This window comes from Aptenodytes forsteri, unplaced genomic scaffold, assembly GCF_000699145.1.
Source record: "Aptenodytes forsteri isolate BGI_AS27 unplaced genomic scaffold, ASM69914v1 Scaffold72, whole genome shotgun sequence".
Classification (NCBI taxonomy): domain Eukaryota; kingdom Metazoa; phylum Chordata; class Aves; order Sphenisciformes; family Spheniscidae; genus Aptenodytes; species Aptenodytes forsteri.
This window is the reverse complement of record NW_008796193.1, coordinates 2,602,099-2,624,216: the sequence shown is the minus strand read 5'-3', so window position 1 is coordinate 2,624,216 and position 22,118 is coordinate 2,602,099. Positions and strand designations below refer to the sequence as shown.

The 22,118-nt window shown below is 45.3% G+C and overlaps 1 protein-coding gene across 1 annotated transcript in view; it reads right to left on the bottom strand.

Moving 5' to 3' along the window:
* LOC103906242 (sodium/hydrogen exchanger 2) overlaps positions 1-20,688 on the bottom strand; it is a 29,179-nt gene extending 8,491 nt beyond the window's left edge. The window contains exons 1-8 of the mRNA XM_019474323.1: positions 20,403-20,688; positions 18,498-18,961; positions 17,876-18,126; positions 12,861-13,078; positions 8,740-8,936; positions 3,947-4,036; positions 1,831-1,901; positions 482-646 (exon numbers count right to left, since the gene is read on the bottom strand). Of these exons, the coding sequence (XP_019329868.1) occupies positions 482-646; positions 1,831-1,901; positions 3,947-4,036; positions 8,740-8,936; positions 12,861-13,078; positions 17,876-18,126; positions 18,498-18,961; positions 20,403-20,679 (1,733 nt within the window). The 5' untranslated portion in view covers positions 20,680-20,688. The remainder of the gene's footprint in view (positions 1-481; positions 647-1,830; positions 1,902-3,946; positions 4,037-8,739; positions 8,937-12,860; positions 13,079-17,875; positions 18,127-18,497; positions 18,962-20,402) is intronic.
* Between the last annotated feature and the right edge of the window lie 1,430 nt (positions 20,689-22,118).

Sequence of the window (22,118 nt, the reverse complement as noted above, 5' to 3'; positions counted from 1 at the left end):
AACAGAGCCGTGGGGAGCTGTGGCAGAGCAGAAACGTCTGTGAGAGATGAGACAGCCGTTCTGACAGGCAAATATTTGACCCTGCTGTCTCAGCCGATGCTCATTCTCGCTGTTGGTTTCTTCAGGACGCGTAATGGTGCAAAGCCATCAAAAAACGGTGCAAGCGCCTGTTCCTCAGAGCACCATTTCTGGGTAACTCGGGGGGGGATATGGGTGAGCCTCCATGTACAAGATCAGAAGCCATGTTCACCAGTGCCAGCAGATTGCTGATCCACCTGATCATTTTTAATACCCACCTACTAATCTTTAAACAGTGTTTACTCTGCATTTGTCTAAGCTATGCCGCTCCTTCCCATGGGGTAGCCCAGCAGGGAAGAGCAGAGGAGGCAGAGAAGTTTGCAAAAGCTTTTCACAACTGTTCCCTCCGGCGGGAGGGTTGGGAGGAGTGAGGGACAGGGCACGACTGCGGGGGAGCACTTACAGCAAGGATGGGTGAGACGGTGCATGACCCAGCTGCCCTGCTTCTGCCAGCTCAATGGCATGTTTCCGCTCCAGCTTTTCATAGAGAAGCACGATACTTGATTTTGGCTGGTCGTATTCTCGAAGCAGGATCTTCTGCAGGTATTTGCTGTTGAAATATTCTAATCTGTTTGAGAACAAAACAAGACGGGCTTAGCCTCCTCCCATGGCTCCCCAGCACCTAAATGGACCTGAGCAAGCCAGCAGGTTCATAGTCCGCGAATGTCCCATATTCCATTATATTCCATTACTTTTTTTCCAGAAACCAATAGTCCCAGAGGTCAGTCCCTAATTATTTCTGCACCACAGTACATCAGCTAAGATATTAAAACTTTGCCAAATACAGTAAAAACTCCCCAAAGTGCCAGATTTATCATGAACTCCACTATAAGTGCTACAAGTACATGCAGTAGCCCCAAGGGACGCAACAGATTTAAACGATTCCAGATTCCCTCTTGAGCCATTTCCTCTTGCTTTCCGCTCATATGCGGCGCAGCCGTTGGGAAAGATCTAACCAGCATCGAACAATGACGCTCAAGTTTGTGTACAGCTAACAATAGCCAAGCACAAGCCCGGACACTGCTCAGCAGCAGCAATTCCCATACCCTCTAGTGGCACTTCCAAGCACTGGCATTCCTAAGAAAATCCCCGCCAGCTGCATTTATCAGCTACCATGAAGTTAGCTGCATCTGCATCTGCACAGCCAAGGAATTAAACCTGGTAGATTGCCATATTTTATGTTATTTGTATTTAAAAAAAAAAAATCTCCTATGCGTACAATCTACCAGAACCTAATGAAAATTGAGCACTTTGCTACAGATTTCTGTAGCGATCCTCAATAATTTGTCAGTCCACAGCAAGCAGTTGCCCCTCCAAGTGCTGCAAGCTCATATTTGTACTGTTAATTGTGCACACACTGGGTTGGGGTCCTCAGCTCCCGCACGGCCGGACAGGCAGGAGGGCACGGGCCGCGCCGCTGCAGGCAGGGACAGGCTGAAGCCACACAAGCTGTGTGTTGTGCTGGCACGGCCCTTTCATTTTCCAGCAGATTTCTTTGGGCAAGAAGGGACAAACACAACAGGAGAGGAGAAAGGAGTCTTTTTAGGGTGAAGCAGAATATGTGATCTGCAAGCGGGGAAGCGCCCCGAGAACCCGGTCTCACCTCGGACAAGGAAAAGCTGCCCCTTTGCCACCTGGGTTGTGCCACAAGGATGAACAAGGCTCGGCTGCCCACAGTAGAAACTTAGGGGATAGAAACCAGCCTCATTCTTTTCTAGACATGTACACAGTTGTATTTTGGCAAATCCTTACTTGTCTTTCCAGTAATACTGTCCCCAGTGTCCAGATATATCTTCAATGCCAGCCAGCAAATGATCCAAGAACTAAACAGAAGAGAGGATTTTGCTATACACCGGTTGCATGTGTTGCATACATGATGAACTCAGTCAGCAAACATCAAAAGCCAGCAGACAAAACGGGGGGATGCTTTCAGCTCGGTACACAGCGCTGGTAAACAAGAAGAGGGGATGTCGGGCTAATTCCCTGTCCAGTCATCCACGCATGTCCCTCGGTTCTGGAGTACAATAAGTGGTTTGGCTGCTTGCTTTCAGGTCTGTGCGAGCAAAGAATAATCGCTGAGGGATGTGGATCTGCTCTTTATGGTACGTACAGGATGGGTGATGGCTTCCATGTCCCGCATATTGGGCCTTGATAAGCAGGAAATGCTCATATTGAGGTTTTTGAGGACAATTTGTCTCAGGAGATCAGTATCTTCAGGATATAGATGTAGGTAACACACAAATGCTACTTCAGCTTGAATAATAAATACTGCCTTCCTCCAGACACTTCCACTAAATGAAATCATTGGCCATATCGTGCCTTATACAAACACATTATTATTGTTTAAAATGATATTAAAAATCCCAGACAGGTAGATTTTTCCACCTAGAAGTTAAATCTCTGTAATTTCCCAAACTGTTTTCCCTCTTACTGGCATCTCTCAACTGGGAGAGGCCTCTGCTCTACCACAGTCAATGCCCCTCCGCACTCAGGTACCGATGTCCCTGGAGCTTCCTCCAGCTCTAATTTAAAAAAATATATATTTTTTTCATGGGGTCAGAAACAGAAAAGTTTCAGAGCGGTTCACTCAGCCCTGCAGCCTGGTACAGGGTTAGGACCTGGTACACGGTCTGAGGATCCGACAAACGACCCCCGCACTGATCATCGCTCTTGAGAGCAAGAATGTCCCGACTATCCGGACGGAGAAATAAATTTGAGGATGAAAGCTGCTTCTGCATGCCTGGTTTCCAACTGCCTGCATTGTTACCTTCTCTGCTTAACTTAATTGGTACACAGCCATTTTCAGCTCACGTTTCCTAATAAACACATTTCCAGAGACGATTTACTATTCGCACACTAACAAAAGAAGAAAGTATTCGCTGTTCATGGTAGGAAACTGTTCTGTTAACCTCAGACAAAGCCCTGTAATACAACCTAATTGCAAGGATGCCAAACAGTTTTTATAAACGTCCTCAGACCTAATGTCTTTATTTCTAGCTACCCAAAAAGAAGACAAAAACATTCCTGAAGGAGCCATACCTACAGAAATGTGAATGGGCATAAACAATTAGATTCAGAAACGTTATTTTACGCTGGATGCAGGGTACCACCGCATTAAAAATCCCAGGCCACGGCTCCTTGTCAGGTTGTAAGTCTCAGACTGAAGGAGACCTGGTGCAAAGCCTCTCTGATTTGTTCCTCAGAGCACCAACAGCACTGCGGTGGAATCCAGCCGAGCTTCCCTCCAGCAATGCAAAGCCTCAGCTAGGTGTGCGGAGGACCTTGCTTTCTCATGGAGTTGACCCACTCTCTGGAGAAGTCCTCCATAACTAGAAAGGCCAACGTTTGGATGGCGAGAGGAAGGTGAACTAAATTCCACCTTCGGGTTACGGTGACTTCAGTGGTTCCTTCCAATACAGCGTTTTCCTCACCCTCCCTTTTCTAAATTTTTTTGCAAAGATATCCAAACCGATGGTGGTGAAGTGACTGGTGAACACATGGAAGATCCCAACCCTGAAAGCAACCAAGTCCCATTTTCTTTCTTTCACTCTTTTCAGAGAAGCAGAAAAGTTGGCGTTAGGTTCGAGTATAAACTTTTGGGCGAGCGATTATCTTTTCCTGTCACGTTTGTGCACCACCTAATGCAACACCAGCCTGAGTCACTGGCTGCTATTCCAATGCAAATAATAACACATGGTTAGGAAGCTGCATAGGACTTCAAACCTGGAAAGGGACTAACCTGCAGAGGATTCAGGTAAAACTGCAGATCTGTAGAGTCCCTGGAGGCACACCACATTTCAGGACCATCTCGCTATCAGCAAAGCATATTGGAAAGCTCTGGCCACGTGTTGATGGATGCATCACTTACCCGAATATGGATCTGCTCTCCCACTGTGGGAGCACTCTCTCTTTCCCTCTTGACGGCCAACAAGTCAACGAGAGGACGGATGGTCATTCCCTGCAGCATAACCACAAACACAAAAATCAGCCTTTCTTCACATCAAGCGTTCTTAGTGTCAGCAGGAGCTCACATACAGGCTTCAGGACGGGGGTAGGCAGAGAGGAGAAATGCTCCGCTCTCCTCATCTGGCATCTCAAAGACGACAAAAAGTCAACCAATAACTTCAAGGTCGAGCCCGTGGTTTGCTATTGCTTGTAGCCTACCAGATGGAAAGGGGCTTGAAATGTTCAAAGTTCAAATGCCTGAAACGATAATAGTCCTTGAGACTTCACAGCGCGCAGCCTCCGCCAGCATTTGTCTGCTAACTTTTTAAGTATTATGTGTCACAGATCATTACTCCAACGATCTTCGATGGCTAGCCGGTGGCTAAGTTTACTAATCAAAGTATCCACCTGGTGGGAAGGGTCAAGGGAAGAGTTTTAATGTCCTTTAAGCCTCGTGAGAGAACTTCAGAAATGCTGCTGTGGTGCGTTTCTCAGTCTGGCTTCGGTATGAAGTGACTTTTCTAGGACATGTTTACAGCAAAAATGATGGAGTAGTTGATGTTTATGACTTCTGAATGTCACAAATGCTGGCACGGAGGAGAGTTGAACACATTTTTAATTGCAGAAACAATTAATGTGTCATTTTAATAGCTAATAGCAATAAAAAAATGCATCGCTATTCAAAATAAACAACATAAAACTCACAAATTCAGAAATAACAGATATTACAAAAACTAAGCAGAGACTATGCAATTTGGTCTTTTGCCTTCACTGGATAATCAGTTGCATTTGTTTTCATTTTAAATTGGCATTTTGGAGTTTTGTGACCAGGACTCCCAACTTTAGAAACGCTTGTATTCCTTTGGCCCTTCCTGACCTTGGGAGCATCATGGGAATCCCACGTGTCATTTCAGGCCACATGTCATTTCACAACACACCTGTAGGTCCCCTGTGATGCTCCTCCACCCACCGGGGATAACTCATCCGAAGTGCATCACCCAATGCCGACAGCTCTATCACGGCTCACACAAAGTTTTTCTACTGCCGGCGATCCAGTAGCCAACGGGTGAGCGTAGGCAGCAAACAACAACAACAAAAAACCCCTCTTCACAATTATTATATTTGCTAACAATTTCATGGAAGAGGTCAGAGGCCAACAGGCTGAACTTCAAATGGAGAACATGGTATTTCATTTTTAAACTGCACTGAAAGGCAGAACAATGAGGGCTTTTTGTGACATTCCAGACAAGCCCACAGCTCCTTGGAGGACTTTCTGGTCTACGTGGCGCATATCCAGGCCTGCCTGGAAGCGCTGAGGACTTGGCAATTGCTCAGTCAACCTTCTCAAAATTATTAACGGGGCTTGTTGTGGGAAGAGCCTTATGTAACTGAGTTAGGCCAAAACAGATGAGTTTCCCGGGTTGTGTAATGCGCTGACAGACCCATGTATGGACAAGCCCAACCGCTTACACGTTGGTCATTAGCCTGTGGAGCACGAGGCTTTTCAGACAGCGTGGTCAGGATTTCCAAGAAAATGAAGTGGGTTTGTGCCCCGACAAGATGCCTTGCTGGCCTTCACCAGCTTAAAAGGGCCCAAATCATCTCTCCCCTAGTTTCTGTCTTATCTTAACACAGACACCCCCCGCCAAGTCTGTATCGATATCACTATGAATGTAAAGAAAACTTACTGCACAAAATAACAGCAGCAACAGAGTCCACTATCCACAGAAGTTGTTTTGTAGTCACTATTTCACTTGTCCTTTCCACCTAAAGTGACACGCACTGTGAAAGATGCTGGGATATTAAAGATATTCACTCTTCAATCCTGCATCCACCGATGTGGCTGGCAGCAGTGCCGCAGACTTCAGAAGCTGTAGGACTCATTTGCAAACCCCGGTTTCTGAAGGTTCCTCTTAATACCTGCTTCTGTTATATTTACCTATGTTTTCTGTGCTGAGCTACAGCAATATCTTTCTGGTTCAGCTTCTAAGCAAGTTTACTCCCCCCTTCCCCGGCCCCGTTCTCGTGGTGGCCTCAGCTACACAATGCTGCAGGTATCTGGAGCCTGAGCAAAGTCTGTCTTTATAGATGCTATGTTCCCGCTGAATGGCTGAAGGTCAAGGGGTCGCCCCGCCGACACGTACCCACGGGGGACCCTGTTTAACTCTCACCCTTTCGCATGGAGATGACATCACCAGTTGAGCTTTGAGGTTACACAAAAGCCCTTTTCCCGGTCCTGGGAAGGATTTTCCGAAGCCTTGGCAGAATGGAGCTGCTGCCTTAGAACAACCTTTGTCTGAGACTCAAGAGCGTCTCTGCATGAGCGGACGTGCCTAGTGACCGTATCTTTTCAATTTCTGACCCACATTTGCATCTTAAAACTTGTCAACCTCCACCTAAGTACGCTCCCCCCACCCTTGGCCCCTGCTCTCTCCTTTCAGCCTGAAAACTGCACCCGGTCCAGCTGCCCCCGCGGGTCTCAGCTCCGAGCCCATCGGCACGTCACACTCGTTGACCATTTTTTCAGCACATGATGTGGATTAGGTGGACGTGGGGAAGCAGAGAGTCAACCCCAACCCTCCAGGTTGCCTAAATACCCAACACCCACACCTGAGGGGTTCAGGGAGGCCAAGGGGAAGGAATTTGCTCTCCCAGGGTGATGCTCAGCCATGGGGCAGCTGTCACCGTGACCCACCATCTCCCAGAGCGCCGGCAGCTGCTCTGCTCCCTTCATCCGAGGGCAGCCCCGGGTCAGCAGCTCTGTGTGGACCTCATGCGCTTGAGCAGGAGCTCCCGGGGAGCTTTTCTGCACAGCGTCTTTCCCAGACCCCCATCCCACTTGCTTCAGCCCTATGGAGACCCACTCTTAACTTTTTGGGATAGGGCACACCAGGTAGACATCAGCCTTGCTCACTTTGGGACCAGACGACCCCAATTTTTCCACCACATCCTCCTTCAAGTATGACAGCGTTTTCCAGGTGAACTAAAAGGTGCATTTCAGAGAAACCCCGAAAGGGGCCTCGCCCTTACAGACTTGCTGCTGGGCGGAGAAGAGCAGGGAGACACATCCAAAAGCTTCATCCCACAGAAGGCTGCAGGAATGTTTTTGCCACTAGATGTCACAGCAATGCCGAGAGCTGCTGCCTGCCCGCTCCTCCTGAGCAGGGCTTCCCTGCGCCCTGAGGTGCGATAACCCCTTACAACCTCAGCCTGTGCCTAAGGGAGAGAAAAACCTTTCTCCATCACACACCTGGAGGGGTGCTAATTAAAGAATCCGTGAAAAATAAAAGCGTGTTAGTAAGGAGAGCAATACCAGCACCAAGTCCTGCCCCTGCCCCAGCTGCAGGCTGACCAGCCTGGGTCCTTGCCCGCTATGCAACTGCAGGCAAGGGTCAGACGTGACACCTCCCATATGCTCCCCAGGAGCAGCTCAAGCTGCAGATGCTCCTACAGCTTTTCTATAGGATTGGGCTTTGCAAAAGCACCCGCAGCAGAAATCAGTCTTTAAAAAGAAAGAAAGAAAAAAAACAATAGTCCATTCATGCTTTAAACAATAAACCCAATATCTCAGGGCAACCAGTGCTACGAGGGTCCACCTCCCTCTCCCACCCTGGCAGCGGGGGGTTAGCACGTCCACAGCCAGCCCGTGATGTGGGCAGGTTGCACTCACTTGCAGAAGCTTTCCCGCTGGGTAGGAAACAACCCAAGAATCACTAGGGCAGCAAGAGAAAGCGGGTAACAACAGGGCTTAGGGATCAGTTATAGAAGAAAAATGAGAGGCAAATAAATCAAATGTGCTATGACTTTATTTGCTTCTGATTTTCCGTGCTTTTATAACAAGTAACACACTCAATTTTTTTTTTCCAGTGGAGGAGTTAAAGCAATCCCCTTCCTGCTGCATCATCATAAAATAACCACAGATGCTTTGCTGCATGAATGCGAAAACATCTCAGACATATATACAAAATATTTTGATAAACAACTAATGACTGTTGTTGCTTCAGCTGTTGGATGCCCCAGTAAAATGGAACTCATCCTCAGAAAATGTTAAGAAGTGACTCCTTCAAAATTAGGTCCCTTTAAATTGTCCCACTTGTGAACTACCAAAACTGAGACGACCAAACCATAAGCCTCTTTTAAAATTCTTGCTGCCCACATTCAGCAGGTTTGGAGTCTCTCCAGTATCTTCCATCTTCTCACCTTTGGGATCAGGAAAGCTGACCTTCATTACTGCACGGCCTAGGTAGCATTTCATTTCATGACAAGGCCTACAATAACAAGTGGTTCTTGCTCAAACAGCAAACTAGCTGTAGAGGTTGATTTGTGTTGGCTTTGCTCTCACATAAAACACGTAAAAGCACTACTTCAGAGAGGAAACCTACGCCAGCATCGTTCTTCACGATTTTCACTGCTGCTACCCCAATACGGATGGACCAGATCAAAGATGGGACAAGTTCATGGGAAAAATGCTACAGCCCATGTTGTAAGTCAACAACTGCTAGTCAACCTCACGAACGTGTGACATTCTCACTCCTTCTGCCTCTTTCAGTAATAATTTTAAGTTTTTATATGCCTAACCACTCAACGGAGGGAAAGTTTTAATGACTGGTAAATCCTTGTATTCATCTAATGGTTTAGCACTGTTTTTTTTTGTGTGGAAAAAAAAAAATCATGTTCCTTCTTTACACCTGCTGGTGACACCGAGATTGTTTTTACCTGTATGAACACGGTGAAGAGGATGACAACAGTTGTTGCTGCAATGAAGAGCTTCTTTCTGTGAAAGTCAGGAAGCAAGAAAACCAAAGAGAAACAAATGGCTCCTCGGAGTCCCCCGTACGCTATAATGAATTGGTCTTTGCTGGTGATGGTGTTCACGTGAAATCTGTTCACAAAGAAAGTCAGCACAAGAACCCCTGAAAAGCAGGAAAGAAGACGGGAGCACATCAAACAAAAAGAGCAATGAGATAATCTTATGATATATTTTACAATAAAACATCACTGAACTGGTAAACACCAATCACGAGGAACGAGCCAGGGCCCAAGGTGGTATATTCCCAATATGCCACTGGAGAAGGGCTTTTCTTCCAGCCTGGGCCAACAGATTTGCATTTGATTTGTCCAGATAAAAAGTAATCCCCAACACATTTCTGATTTGGGGGATTACAAACACCGTTGACTGGCCACAGTTCTGGGGGTTTGTACGACTATAAAATTTTAGGTGGCTCATCTTGCAGGAAATTCTCTTGTTTTTTTAATTCGGCCTTGGGTTTATCACAGTCCAGCTGGGAAACCAGAGTTTCCTTCAGAAGGGCTCTGAACTCTGCGGGGGAGTTTTAGTGTCATCCCGCTCCCATGACTGCGGATGCCCAGAACATACCGTTTACCTGGCGACTCGGTGTTAAGCATCAGCTAAATACTGAACAAACAATAACTATTGGCAACATAGGATGTATTAGCACATTTATTTTGATGGCAGTTAATTCAAGTTTTTAGGGCGATTCTATGGTCACGTGCCAGCCGAAACTTTACTCGTATAATGATACAGAGCCAGATTCCAAGAACTGAATTGAAATATTAATTGATTTATTCTAATTGGTGATGACAAATGATTGAATTGCTTGCATTATAAATGCTCTCGAGGCAAACCATCAGCAACAGTTTAGCCACAAGTTATCCTCCAATTTCCAAAAGTTTCCAAGCAGTAACTTGGATAAGTAGCTATATTCTGCCTGTTTTGATGTTGTTTCTTCACAAATCTTTCACCCAAAGATTTATACTGTATGAATTTAAGACTACGTAAGGTGAGACAGCAATTGATGCAATTTATAATCATTTGCAAATACATAAACAGATGCAGAAAGGTACAAAAAGCCAGGCCTTAAATCAGTAAGCCGTGATCTTAATACCAACGGATACGATAAACATCTTATTTCCTGAAAATTAATGGCCATTTTGAGAACTGGTGACACAGACTGTCATTGACTGTTGCTGGGAATTAGCTGGATCCACATCACTATTGCCTTTCTAAAGGGTGTTTGTAAAAGAAATAAACTTCAAGAATAGTGCACTTGTAATGTACATATCAAACATCTTCCCACACACACCCCCCCCAAAAAATATCTGAACGCTGATTGCACATCAGGCTGGTTTGAAGACAACAAAAAGCTGGGGATGTTCAGGAATAGGGAACTCAATTAACTGAACCTTGTGACACCTTCCCCATCTCTGGAGCTCTGTGGAGCTGGTGCCCGTACCAGCAGATGTGAAGTACTCCGGTTTCAAGGTTCTTTGTAATTTAAAAAATAAACAAAAACATAAAATAAAGCATACCTCAGATCACATCTGCAGCTACTGTAAAGCTCAGGCAATGCCGATGGTTTAAAGGAACAAAATTTACTTGAGCAGGTATCCTGGCCTTTGTCTTAATTTAATCCTTCATCATAAATTATTATTAGCATTCCCTAAACTAATTCAAGGCCAGTTTGCTCCAAGAGATGACATACAATTAATCATTTTGAGCGGAATACATTTTCTTCTGGAGATACACCCTGAGAAAGAGCAGAAGGAAATCTCCCTAGTGCTTGGATAACAGTAGAATACTCATGCTGTCATGCAATTAATGTATTTTGCTTTTTAGATGATGTCTCTTATATCAAAGTAATTCCAGTCCCCAGGCTTCAGCAGAATCATTTCTCATTTAAGAGCACTGGGAGGGTCCAATAAAGGACTAGAGTACAGCTCAGAGTACACTAACCCCAGCACTGTCAACCCAAAAGTCCCCAATTCCTGCAAGCAAACTCTGTGGGTGCCTCCCATTCCTGGATCAGTGCCTTGAGCGTGCCCAGAGCCGCTGGAGGGGTCTGAGCAGGTCGGGGTCTGAGCAGGTTGGGGTCTAACCTCAACCACCACCTCCACAGCAGGAGCTTCCCAGCCCGGCCTCGTGCAGCACCCTGCCCGGCTCACGTCCTCCCGGCACGCCTACGGCTCTCCAGCAAGGTGCTGCAGAACAGGGACGCCCTATTCAGGGTCAGATGTGCAAGACAATTTTCAGCCCTGGTTTGTGTGTTCTTATTTAATTCAAGGGGGATTTTGAACGGAAAGAGGGTTTTCTTTCCTGGCTGCAGCGCTGAGCCCTTCTCTAATAATGTGCTGCATAATTTGAGAATGCAATCGGAAGAGCTGTGTTTAGAGAGCGAGAGGATTTTTGGTGTGCTTTTATAATGTTACTATGTCCCTTATGTCATGCAATGAAGAATTTTTGAACTAAAAAAAAGTCAAACTTACTCAAAACCTATTCATTTAAGAAATAATTTAAGAGAAAACCACTTAATCATAATAAAAACATTTGAATGTACACACAACTGACTAATAAGCAAGTTTCCAAGCGCATTTATGGTGCAGTTATTAAACCAAACCTTGGCATGCATTAACAGCTAATACAACCCATTCTGCTATGTCTTGCTAATCATGGCCTATCCTATCTAAGCAATTTCTTGAAGTGTCTATCAAATTGGAGTTCACTGTTTGACTCGGTGGTTTGTAAACATGAATCCTGTTGACTGTTTTTTAGCTCTCAAATTCTTTGCCAAAATGTGTACTCTGTTATATTTGCAGATATAGTTAATATATAAAAATATCCCCATAAACGAGAAGGTAAGCACTCTGCGCTCACTTGGGTGACAGGAACTGCACAGTGTAAGAGGCAATGGAGAATCGGCCTCTCCGAACACCAAATCAGCACAAGGTACAGCTGGGCACAATGATAAAACAGTGCGTCTATTTTTCTGGTCATTTACAATACATGAAAATGGGATCCCAGAGTATTCTGGGACCAGGACTCAGGTTTTCATCGTAACTGATCTCAAGAAGGTCATCTTTAGCCACAGTTGTCAGGAGAATATTTTCATGCATAGCTCTCTTCCTCTTGTTATCGCTAAGTCTTGGTCACTTTTTTTACTGCGAGGTTGGTCAAACACTGCAGTAGGTTTCCCAGGGAGGTTGTAGGGTCTCCGTCCACGGAGATAATCAAAAGCCATCTGGACACAGTCCTGCCTAGCTGACCCTGCTTAAGCAGGGGGTTGGACCAGACGATCCCGAGAGGTCCCTGCCAACCTCAGCAATTCCCTGATTCTGTGCAATTCTGTCATTCTCAGTCCTTATCTTGAGAGTTCTTGAGTAGGAGCAGAAGCGTCCTCATATTTTAGGTCCCCATTCTCATCTACCCAGCAATAAGCTGGGTAGATGGTCTTCTGTAAAGCAGAACAGCATCTCCAGGGACAGCGGTTTGAAGGTTCCTCCAGTTTCCCATTTAAGGACGCTGCCGAACACAAACTTGTTATGAATTAAATCCCTTAAAACTCTGCAGTTCAGAATACGCAGTCAGAGCCCCATGGTTTTACACGGCTCTCTGATCCCAAGCTATGTACTCACAATCTCCCTCCTACTGTGAGGATACCAAGGGACTTCGGATTCCACTGAAATGGAAGAGGAGATCATGGCAATCAAAGGAGGGTCTAAGACAGAGGCATTGCTAAAATAGATGTCATGAGAATTTCTATTTAGCACCAGTGCTGTCTATGGTGAGTGCACAGACTAGGAAATTGCAGTAAAATGCAAGACTTTCTATTGAGCAAGTGATGGAGGAGGAGGGAAGCATCGGCTGGGGTGTCCCACTTCAGTCCTTGCACCCACATCTGGGACAACCACACATACAGAGCGAGCAGGAAAGGATGACGGTGGGAGCAGGAGCATTCTCTCATTTAGTGGAATCACATTTTTCACTCCTATAAATAAGAATATATTATTTAAAAAAAAATAAATCTATAATTTCACCATACCTAGTGCTCTCCAAACGAGACAGAAAATAACAGTGAAGCAAATGTATGGCCAGTTCCACTCATGATTTTCTCCAATGGTGGAAACTCCAAGAAAGATGAAGATGAGGGTATCGCTAACACTGCTCCACATCTTCATGAAGTATTTGACTGTGGTGTGAGACTTCAGAGAGATGTTAGCCTCCACGTAACGTTTCATGCCCATGGCACAAGCAATGATGCTGAGAAAATGAAAAGGAAACAATAAGTTTTTCTACTTAAGCACACAAAATCGACACACTGTCATTTGTAAAAAAAAAAAAATAGGCTTCACCAAGTCTTAGATGTTTGCAGACATCTCACTGGGTAGCGATTCGCTTCCTATGTCAGTCCAATAATATCGGGAGGACCACCGGGACAGTAAGACACTATACAGGTTGACCAGACTGTCTGAATCTGTTTTCTAACAGATAAATGCAATAGATGGCGAGTTGTTCATCATAGCCACACGGCAACACCTACAGTTAACTACACCCAGCTCTTCCCATCACAATACGCTGCTTTCAGTTCTTTAACTTTGCCAAACTCTAACCATCTGGGCCGAAGAGTTTCGTGCTTAGGAGCCCACATTACCTATTTTGCCTGGATGAGAGAAAGACACTTGAGGGAATGGGACACTTGTTTCTCAGCGCGAGAAACGTGTAAATAGGACTCCTGTGGGTTTGGCTGATATCTGGTCACTACGGCAGATTCTTGTAGGACTCAGAATCGGTGCAGTTAAGAGCAGCCCGAACGCTGAACTCCTTCACCCAAGGGACCAAAGCTAATCTAAAGTTGGAGAAACTCAAGCATACGACACACCTCACACTGTGTATTTCTAAGCCTGACCGGACTTGCACTGTATATTATTTGGGCACAGCTAGGAAGCCATTTACTCCATGCAACCAAGAGACAATAAAATGATCAAGCACACTCATAAGGCTGCACAATGAGCCAAGAAATGCAGTTGCTATAGGCGGAACATCTGACCTCCTCAGGTATCGCATATCCAAGGTCACTTCAGAAGTGTGCAGCACCAATTAAAACTTCTGCCTTGCAGTTTTTCACGGATAATTGGTTCTTCAAGTTACAGGGTACATGCGGTTAGCCTAATTCATCAGCTTTCCAAATCAATACATTTTCAGGCCAGCAATCTTAGAAGGTCAAAACAATTGAGCGCTCAAAGAGTCGAAGTTCCATTTTTTATATTTTAACCTGGACAGAAACATTTTGTTCTAAATATTGTACCAGCAATAGCAAAATGGCTTTATGTTTCCGAGATCTGATTTCCACTGGTATTTGGTAAGGCCATCCACACGGAGTTTTATTGCATTAAAAATTCCTTTCACAGGGGACATCATGGTAACTCTCTTTACATTACATCACACGCAGACAAGCCCACAGAGAAGTAGATCCTGGGCTTGCAGAAGTGCACCTGGGTCTGGGGGACTGACTTTAAACACCAGCTGCGACCAGGACAGGTAAGTGACCCATACAGATGCAAATAGGTGTTAAGATAGGTGGTGGCCTCCACAGCACATTATCCATAATGCGTCCTCTCAGCTAAGAACTATTCCAAAAACAGCCATGCAACTACTGCTTTGCAGCGAGCACATCACATTTAACCCCAGAATTTCACGAAGGAGATTCTTTGCATTATTTGGGCTTTGATGGAAAAAAAACCCAAACCCCACCAGGGTTGCCCCCTGGCCCCAGCGAACAGGACAGTTTGCAGATGGGCAGAGCTGACTCTGCTCTGGTTGTGGTTTTATTAACCTGTACGAAACCAAAGACCCTGATTCTCTCCTCCACAGCTATTGATTTATTCATTTCAGGAAGACACTGTCACCCACTGCATCGCTGCCCCTAATCTGCACCGCTGCTAACAAAAGGAGAGTAAGGGCCACTTTCCTCCTGGCTCATCAGTGAATCGCTAACAGGTCTTCACTGCCACAACTCTGCATCTATTGTCGGACCAAGACAAAGGAATGAACAGCAGCTACATTCATTTCTGCTCTCCTTAAAGCACTAAGAAAATCAGCAACACTCTTATGGGAAAATACTTATCAGATATTCAGTTGGAACAACAAATAAGAAATCACAAGGAAAAAAAACCAAACCTTTTTCAAATGAAGATGCACTTCCACCCACTGAACTGCTGATTGCTGGGCTTTGCATTCGAACAAAAAAACCACACACACACATTTCTATTTCTTTCATTTAAAAAAAATTATTTGTTTTTCCTCACTGCATGAAAAAAACCATACATGTTTTGAAGGAGAAAGAAACAGTTGGGTTTGTCTGAAATTAAAACTGGGCTTCAGGGAGAGGACTTGCAGTAAAGGCACGGGATACAAAAGGTCAGACTCAGAAAAGCCACAATGCTCTTACTGGGGAAAGAGACCCCGTTTTATCCAGCAGCATGAGACCAGGATTCAAATCCCTTTTTCATCTAATGTTCTTTGAGTTCCCATCTTTCTTCTCCTAAGAAAATGCACCAATACTTAAAATATTCCTAAATCGGTCTTTTATGATTTATCCCTTTCAGACTGAACCACTTTGCATAAAGCACTGAGCCAGAAAGAGTGATGGGGATTGAACCACAAGCTAAAAAATAAATAAAATTCTTCTGTTTCTGTATCTGCCTCAATAAATAGCAGATAAAATAGTTCCGGCTAGGAACTAAGAAATCCAGCAAGTATTTATGGGAAGTGACTTCCAGAGCCGTGGTTTGGGAACGCTTCTTGGGAAGAGAATATGGGTTCACACCAGATTCACAGACAGGGAATAAACTTGACCTGTTCTGTCACAGCCAAAGGTGGGGCACAGCCACGGGGGGGGGGGGGGGGGAGGAGAAAAAAGAAACCAAACTAAAAAACATTTGCAGAACTGTTTAGCAGATTGGGTTGCATTCACAGATTTTTTTTTGGACAATGTAGAATTGATTTTTTTGGCAACCAATTTATTTTTCGAAGAAACAAACTGCCAAGATCTGCTTCTTATAATACAGTATTCCCTGGTCAGAAATGAATGAATTGTTTGAAATCAAGATATATAAAAGAGGCATTTATAATTTGGCAATTATAAGACCAGCAGTGCAGGAATCAGCTGCCTTTGCAATTGTTTTGCTTTAGAAACAATGCATTATTCAAAAGAATAGAAAATGGGTTCCATAATGGGTACAGTAGATTGTGACTGATAGAAGGAGACACCATTAGGACTGAATGTTTTCTGCTCCACGATGATTATGCAGCATACTCATTTCGCTGCTCTGTCTTACGCTCCTATAAATAGGCTTTCTCTTTCCTATTCCCAGAGCTAGAATTGTTTTCAGTAGTGCTAGAATATTGCTCCTATTAACCATTTGAGGGGAAAAAAAAAAAATCTGCAAGATATAGGAACGGTTTCTATCCAAAGCAGCATCATTAGTTTTAAAATAGATCTCCCAAATACTCCTGCGTCTAGCTGGTACCTGACATTTTTTTTTTTCTTTTTATCCTCATTATTATCAGATTCACAGTTGTTTACACTGTAGCTGTCAATGCAGCCTAAGTGCCGTTTATAGTCTTTAGGGAAATATTAAATAGTTGGTTGCGATCCTCAGCACCAGCTGATTTAGTTTAGGCACGAGAACCAAATGCAACAGATATCAGCCCACGGAAACCAGAAGGACTGAATCACTCCATTTTTCATCTGCCTCTGCTTTCCAAGGTGAGCTTTCTTTGGCCGTTAGGATTATTATATCTGTTTTTTCCTCAGCACCTGCTCTGCAAGCGAAATGCACGCGGTAAGCCCAAAGCTCGGTTACCTCCCTTAAAACTGAAGGATCTTTCATTTTATTGAAAGACCTACCCAGTAAAAAGAAAAATATATTAACTGTATTATCTATAAATTACAATTTGTGAAGGACTGAATTTACAGAAACAAATAGCTTCCCTTCGCTGATCCAAAAAGCTGCGATATGGTATCTGAAAGAGGGTGGGACCCGGCTGCAGGACGCAGGCAGTCCTCGTCTGCCCCATGTTGCTACACCCTGGTTGTACAAAAGCTTCACAGAGTAAACCCTTCAGCGCTCTGAAGTGTTTTTTAGATTGAAGAGTGTCTAGGACTGACTGTGCTGTAGTACATTGCAAGCGGTTTGGGTTTAGTACCTTCGAAACCTTGATCGCTGACAACTTTGGCTGAAATTGGTCAGCCGATTTCAAACGCTACTGGAGATAGAGAGATGATGGACGACACCCTCACTCGGGAGACCAGACAAACTCATCAGCTGCGTCTGAGCTTCTTCTGACGGTAAGCCTGACTCTCCAAAGCAGAGGTTTCCATTAGAGCCCTCCACTCCCGAACGGTAGGAATGTTTTCAGGCCTCAGCTCTGCAGGGGATACACAACTCCCACCCCGTCACTGACTTTGCTCTGTCACCCTACGGTCGGCCTCAGCACGCCTTCGGGGCCACCACCCAAAGCTAGCTGGTAGGTAGAGCATGCAGGTCAGGAGGAGGGTGCTAGAACAGACGTGCTGTAAACTGAGACCAAACTTTTCTGAGGATTTGATTAAATACTCCTTGCAGCTCTTCAAATGTTAGTTTTGACTGGGCCACACATGGAAAATAACAAAATATGCCAAGAAAGCCTCTTCTGGCTCTGCCAAACCCTCTAGACATCTCGCTGCTTGAATGTTCAGGGACTCTAAACGGAAAACATGGAGCTCAAATAAACATTCCTCAATAACCTACATAAACCGATCAGCCATCCGAAGCTTGCCCAGCAGTAGTCACCTGGATTGCTTGTGACTTGCAGCTATTACCATTGACGTGCAGTTGTGTAATGTGTGAAATGGGGTTACACCTCTCAGCTCTTCCACAGGCTTTTATACTCGCTGTGCGCTGCCGTACACAGATTTCCAACTAAGCAAGCTTACTTTAAAACTTGTACTGATACTTTTCAGTAAACACAGCCAGAAAGCTTTCCTGGACAGATGAGATGCTGGGACATACTTACGCCACGATCCCCGAAAGGTGAAACATTTCAGCAGTGAGGTAGGAAAGATAGCTGTACAGGAAGACAAAGAGCGGTTCGATGACACGGATATCCTTGGTGAATCGTGTGGTAAAGGCGGCGGTCAACCCAAAAGTGAGACCTACTAAAACTCCTCCTAGCCCAACCACAAAGAATTTTCCAACTCCAACAAAAACATCCACACTTTTGATGGCTGGCATTTCACAGAAAGATCGAAATAGCTTGTAGAGCACCTGGGTGAAAAATGAAAGAGGAAAAACAGCCGTTAACAAGATATTCACCAGACATGGCCATATGTAGCAATGACACTAAGATACGCTGCTGGAATTTCTGCCAGTGCAGGGTCAGCATCCTTCTCTGGAGGTCAGGCTCCTACCAGGGGAGTGCTGTGGCACTCACATGCATTTCTATCTCCAGACACACAGTCGAAGAGATGTTCACCTGGAAGCTTCTCAGGACCTCAGGCCAGAGAAGCGGACCAGGAGTCCTCTGCTAGAAGAGGCTGTTGATGCCTTTTCCCTCTGCAGATCTCAAGTCCCACCTCTCAGCACCAGAGCATCCTTCCTCTGAACATTAAATACGCAAAGTAAAGGCTAGTCCTCACCACTGTCACCGCGTCATTCAGGAGCGATTCGCCGAAGACCAAGATGTGTAGCTTTTCATTGACGTGTATCTCTTCAAAGACCGCTAACACCGCCACGGGATCCACGGCGGCGATCAGGCTGCCGAACAGGAGGTTGTGGAGCAACGACACGTCCTGCAGGCGAAAGGCTTTCACCTGGCAGATCCCGTACAGGGAAAAGCCGATCCCAAATACATTCCATATCGTCCCCACGACCGCATAGAGGAGGATAGTGCCGATGTTCTCAAAAAAGGGACGGCTGGGCATGAAGTACCCTGCATCAAGGACGATGGGTGGCAGCAGGTAGAGGAAAAAGATGTCGCTGTCCATAACAGGCGGTGACTTGTCGTTTAAGCCGTAGATGATTCCCCCCATGATGAGTCCCACAAATATCAATAAGCAGCTTTCAGGAACGACAGAAGGCAACTTGTTATATAGATGAAACCCTGGGAGGAGATGAATAGAAAAACCACCTTATTATCTCATCAGCCCAAACTAGCTGAAGAACACCAACCAGCTCCTCGCTGGGGTGAGGAAGCCCCCCGTGCCCCCACCTTCAGCAGGCTACGCTTTGGAGTAGTAGTAATAAATGGGCACAATTAAGGTGAAGTCGCCCAGTCAGAAATTGGCTAGAAAATCTGAAAGATTACTGAAAATACCAAACTTTCTAAAATTACTGTTGGTTCAGACTGCATTTCATCACAGCATAATGTTAAAGATATATTTTTAGGTAATACATAAATACAAGAACTAAATAATCCGCATAAATAAAAAGGTATTTGGAATTACTGATGACGTAACCTAGTTAGCATGCCATCTTCAGCACTGATGTAAATAGCAACTAATTTTAAACACAATACAGATTCCATACATCAAAATAAAAATCGCAAAAAGCATTCTCATTAATTATAAATGGTGCCACTTTTAATATTATTTAATCATTAACACTTAAAGCTAAAAGCAACATTGAAAAAATTCCAATCAAGCCAGCCTTGTGCAACACCAATGTTAGAGAGAAATGTTAGAGAAACCACTACAAGTTCTCAAGGTGAGTTATTAAAAGAAAGCAAGCAACTGAAACAAACCAAACCGGAATGGGAATAATAAGGAAAAAAAACCCCCTGTGATCATTATTATTTCTTCATGCATGTTAATAGAGTTGAGATCTCATCAAATAATATGCAGAATAGCAAAATGAAAGACCATTTCCATCTGAAGGAAATTCTGATCTAAACAAATTTTGGAGACTTCTCCCTTCTGAGGAAAAAAAAAAAATGCTATAAAATATGGTGGTGGAGCGGGGGGGGTGGGTGGGGTGTGGGGGAGGAGGGGGGGGGGGTGTGTGAAGATAGGTCCAAAGTTATAATAAAAGTGATTTCTTAGGTGTCGTTACACAGATAACCACCTTGACGCAGAGAGATTTTATTTTAGGCTGTGTAACACCCTGCACACGGACTGAATTATTCCTTGCAGCTGGCCGGACACAGCACCCTTTTTTAAGACCAAGGAGTCTTCATTCTAAGATGAAGATGTCAGTGGACAACCTGCAGGTAGGGTAGCTGGCAAGCTAATGGAGATGAACGCACCCCTTGGTGTGTACTGCAGTTAAATAAAATTCCTGGAAACCCCGATAGTTTTCCTACTAAATAGCAACACCATGCACAGGTGTCAACTTCCAGATGGAAAACCATCATTTCCAACCTAAAACGCAACTGGGTAGTTATTTTCCGTGCGTGCAGTATGTCTGGCACACAATATGTGCATCCTTAGGACTTGGCATGTTATCTCAGGCTCCAAGATTGGAGAAGAGGTGAAGCAAAGGCCACCCCTGCCCACACCGTCCCCACGGAGACCCCCGTCCTTCCTCACCCTCTCAAGATGCCTTACCTATTTTGGCCAAGGATGCAAGCATGATCCAGAGTGTGATTTCAAAGGGGACTTGAACATGCTGATAATCCAGAGAGAAAAACGCGTGCTCTGAGGATTGGTTGCCCTGGGCTTCCTCGGCAGCCCAGCTGATGTTCTCCGGGATCACGTCCTCCAGCAGCGGCATCGGTGGGGAGCCTTGCAGGGCTCTGACCCTGGTGGCTTGGAGGACGGAGGAGAGCAAGGACCCAGCTAGGACAGCAGCTGCAGCTTCGCACCCTGGCCTCTGCCCCTCCATTTGCCCTGGAAGCCGTCTGCCGCAGGGATTTGGCCGCTGGCTGCTCCCAGTCTCGCTGCCGCGGGCGAGCGGTTGGGAGCGCTGCTGGAGACAGCGGAGCTCGGCTCGCCCTCGTTGCGTGGGTTGCTGCAAAGAGAGGAGCAACCGCTCCGCCTCACACCGACTCTCCTCCCTGGTCCATTAGTTTCCAGCCGGGAGACCCTGCTGGAGAATCGCACCCTTTGGCACCACGTGCCCAAATAGGCAGAGGCTCCTCCTGCAGGTGCCTCCTTGAAGAAATGCCTCGTGCGCCCTTAGACCAACTGCCCATCTATGCGTGCTTGAGAAAGGGACAAGCTGCATTTCAGTCCTGAGTCTTGACATATTTTGGCTTCCAGTCTCTCAGAAACCCTTCTTGGAGGGGGGAAATCTTCACTGCTGCTAGAGCAGCCAGGCTTTGGTGGAACAGGTCCCACATAAAACAGCCCCATCCAGAAATGGACCCATCTTACAGTGGACTTCACTGGATTTCTCCAGTGCCCGCAGAGAGAACACACGGCAGCAACATTACCGATAATCACAGTTTCCATTTGGTAAACCAGGCAAAGCACCCAGCTTGCTTATGCTAAACACAGAGCTGCGGCGTCGCGCTGGGTAGAGGTCACCTGTACTGGGAGAGTACGTTTCAACAACTGCTTAAAGCTTCTTCCTATAGTAAGGGCTAACAGGAAAAGTTATCTTCATCTCTCTTCACTACTTGAAAATGGCATTGAAAACTCAGTGAGCTTGCTTAGAAAAGTTGGAGAGACAGAAAAATAAAAAGCTATTTGCAACAGTGTTAGATGTATTAATAATACAGAGGAAAAAAAAACATATTGGGCCAAATTCCTCCATTGTAGATTTTCATTTAAGTTGATAATGTTTCAACAGGGATGAATTTGGTCCAAACAACACACATAATTAAAATACAGAGGCCCCAGGCTGTTGCTAGACTGATCGATGGCCTATTTGTTTCTCAGCTGCCTAAACGACACCAAAATTGAGCTGCCAATAACAAGCTGGTGACCCACTTTTTTGCTGTAAAGTCAGAACCCAACATCATGCAGACACAGATCCCGGGTTTCTCAGTACCTCGTGAACTCCCCGTTTCTGATCGGATTTGTAAAGCTGGAGAAGGATAAACTTTGGGAGTCAGGAGAGGTGCAGCGATACACTCTAGGAGTGACTTCTTTCTACTTTTTTTACTCTTTTCTTCCCATCGGCAGGCAGGTGTTCAGCCATCCCCAGGACAGCAGGGCTCCATCACGCGTAACGGTCATTTGGAAAGACAAACGCCATCACTCCAAACATCCCCCCCCTTCCTCCTTCTTCCCCCAGCTTTACATGCTGAGCATGGCGTCATATGGTGTGGGATATCCCTTTGGTCAGTTGGGGTCAGCTGTCCTGGCTGTGCCCCCTCC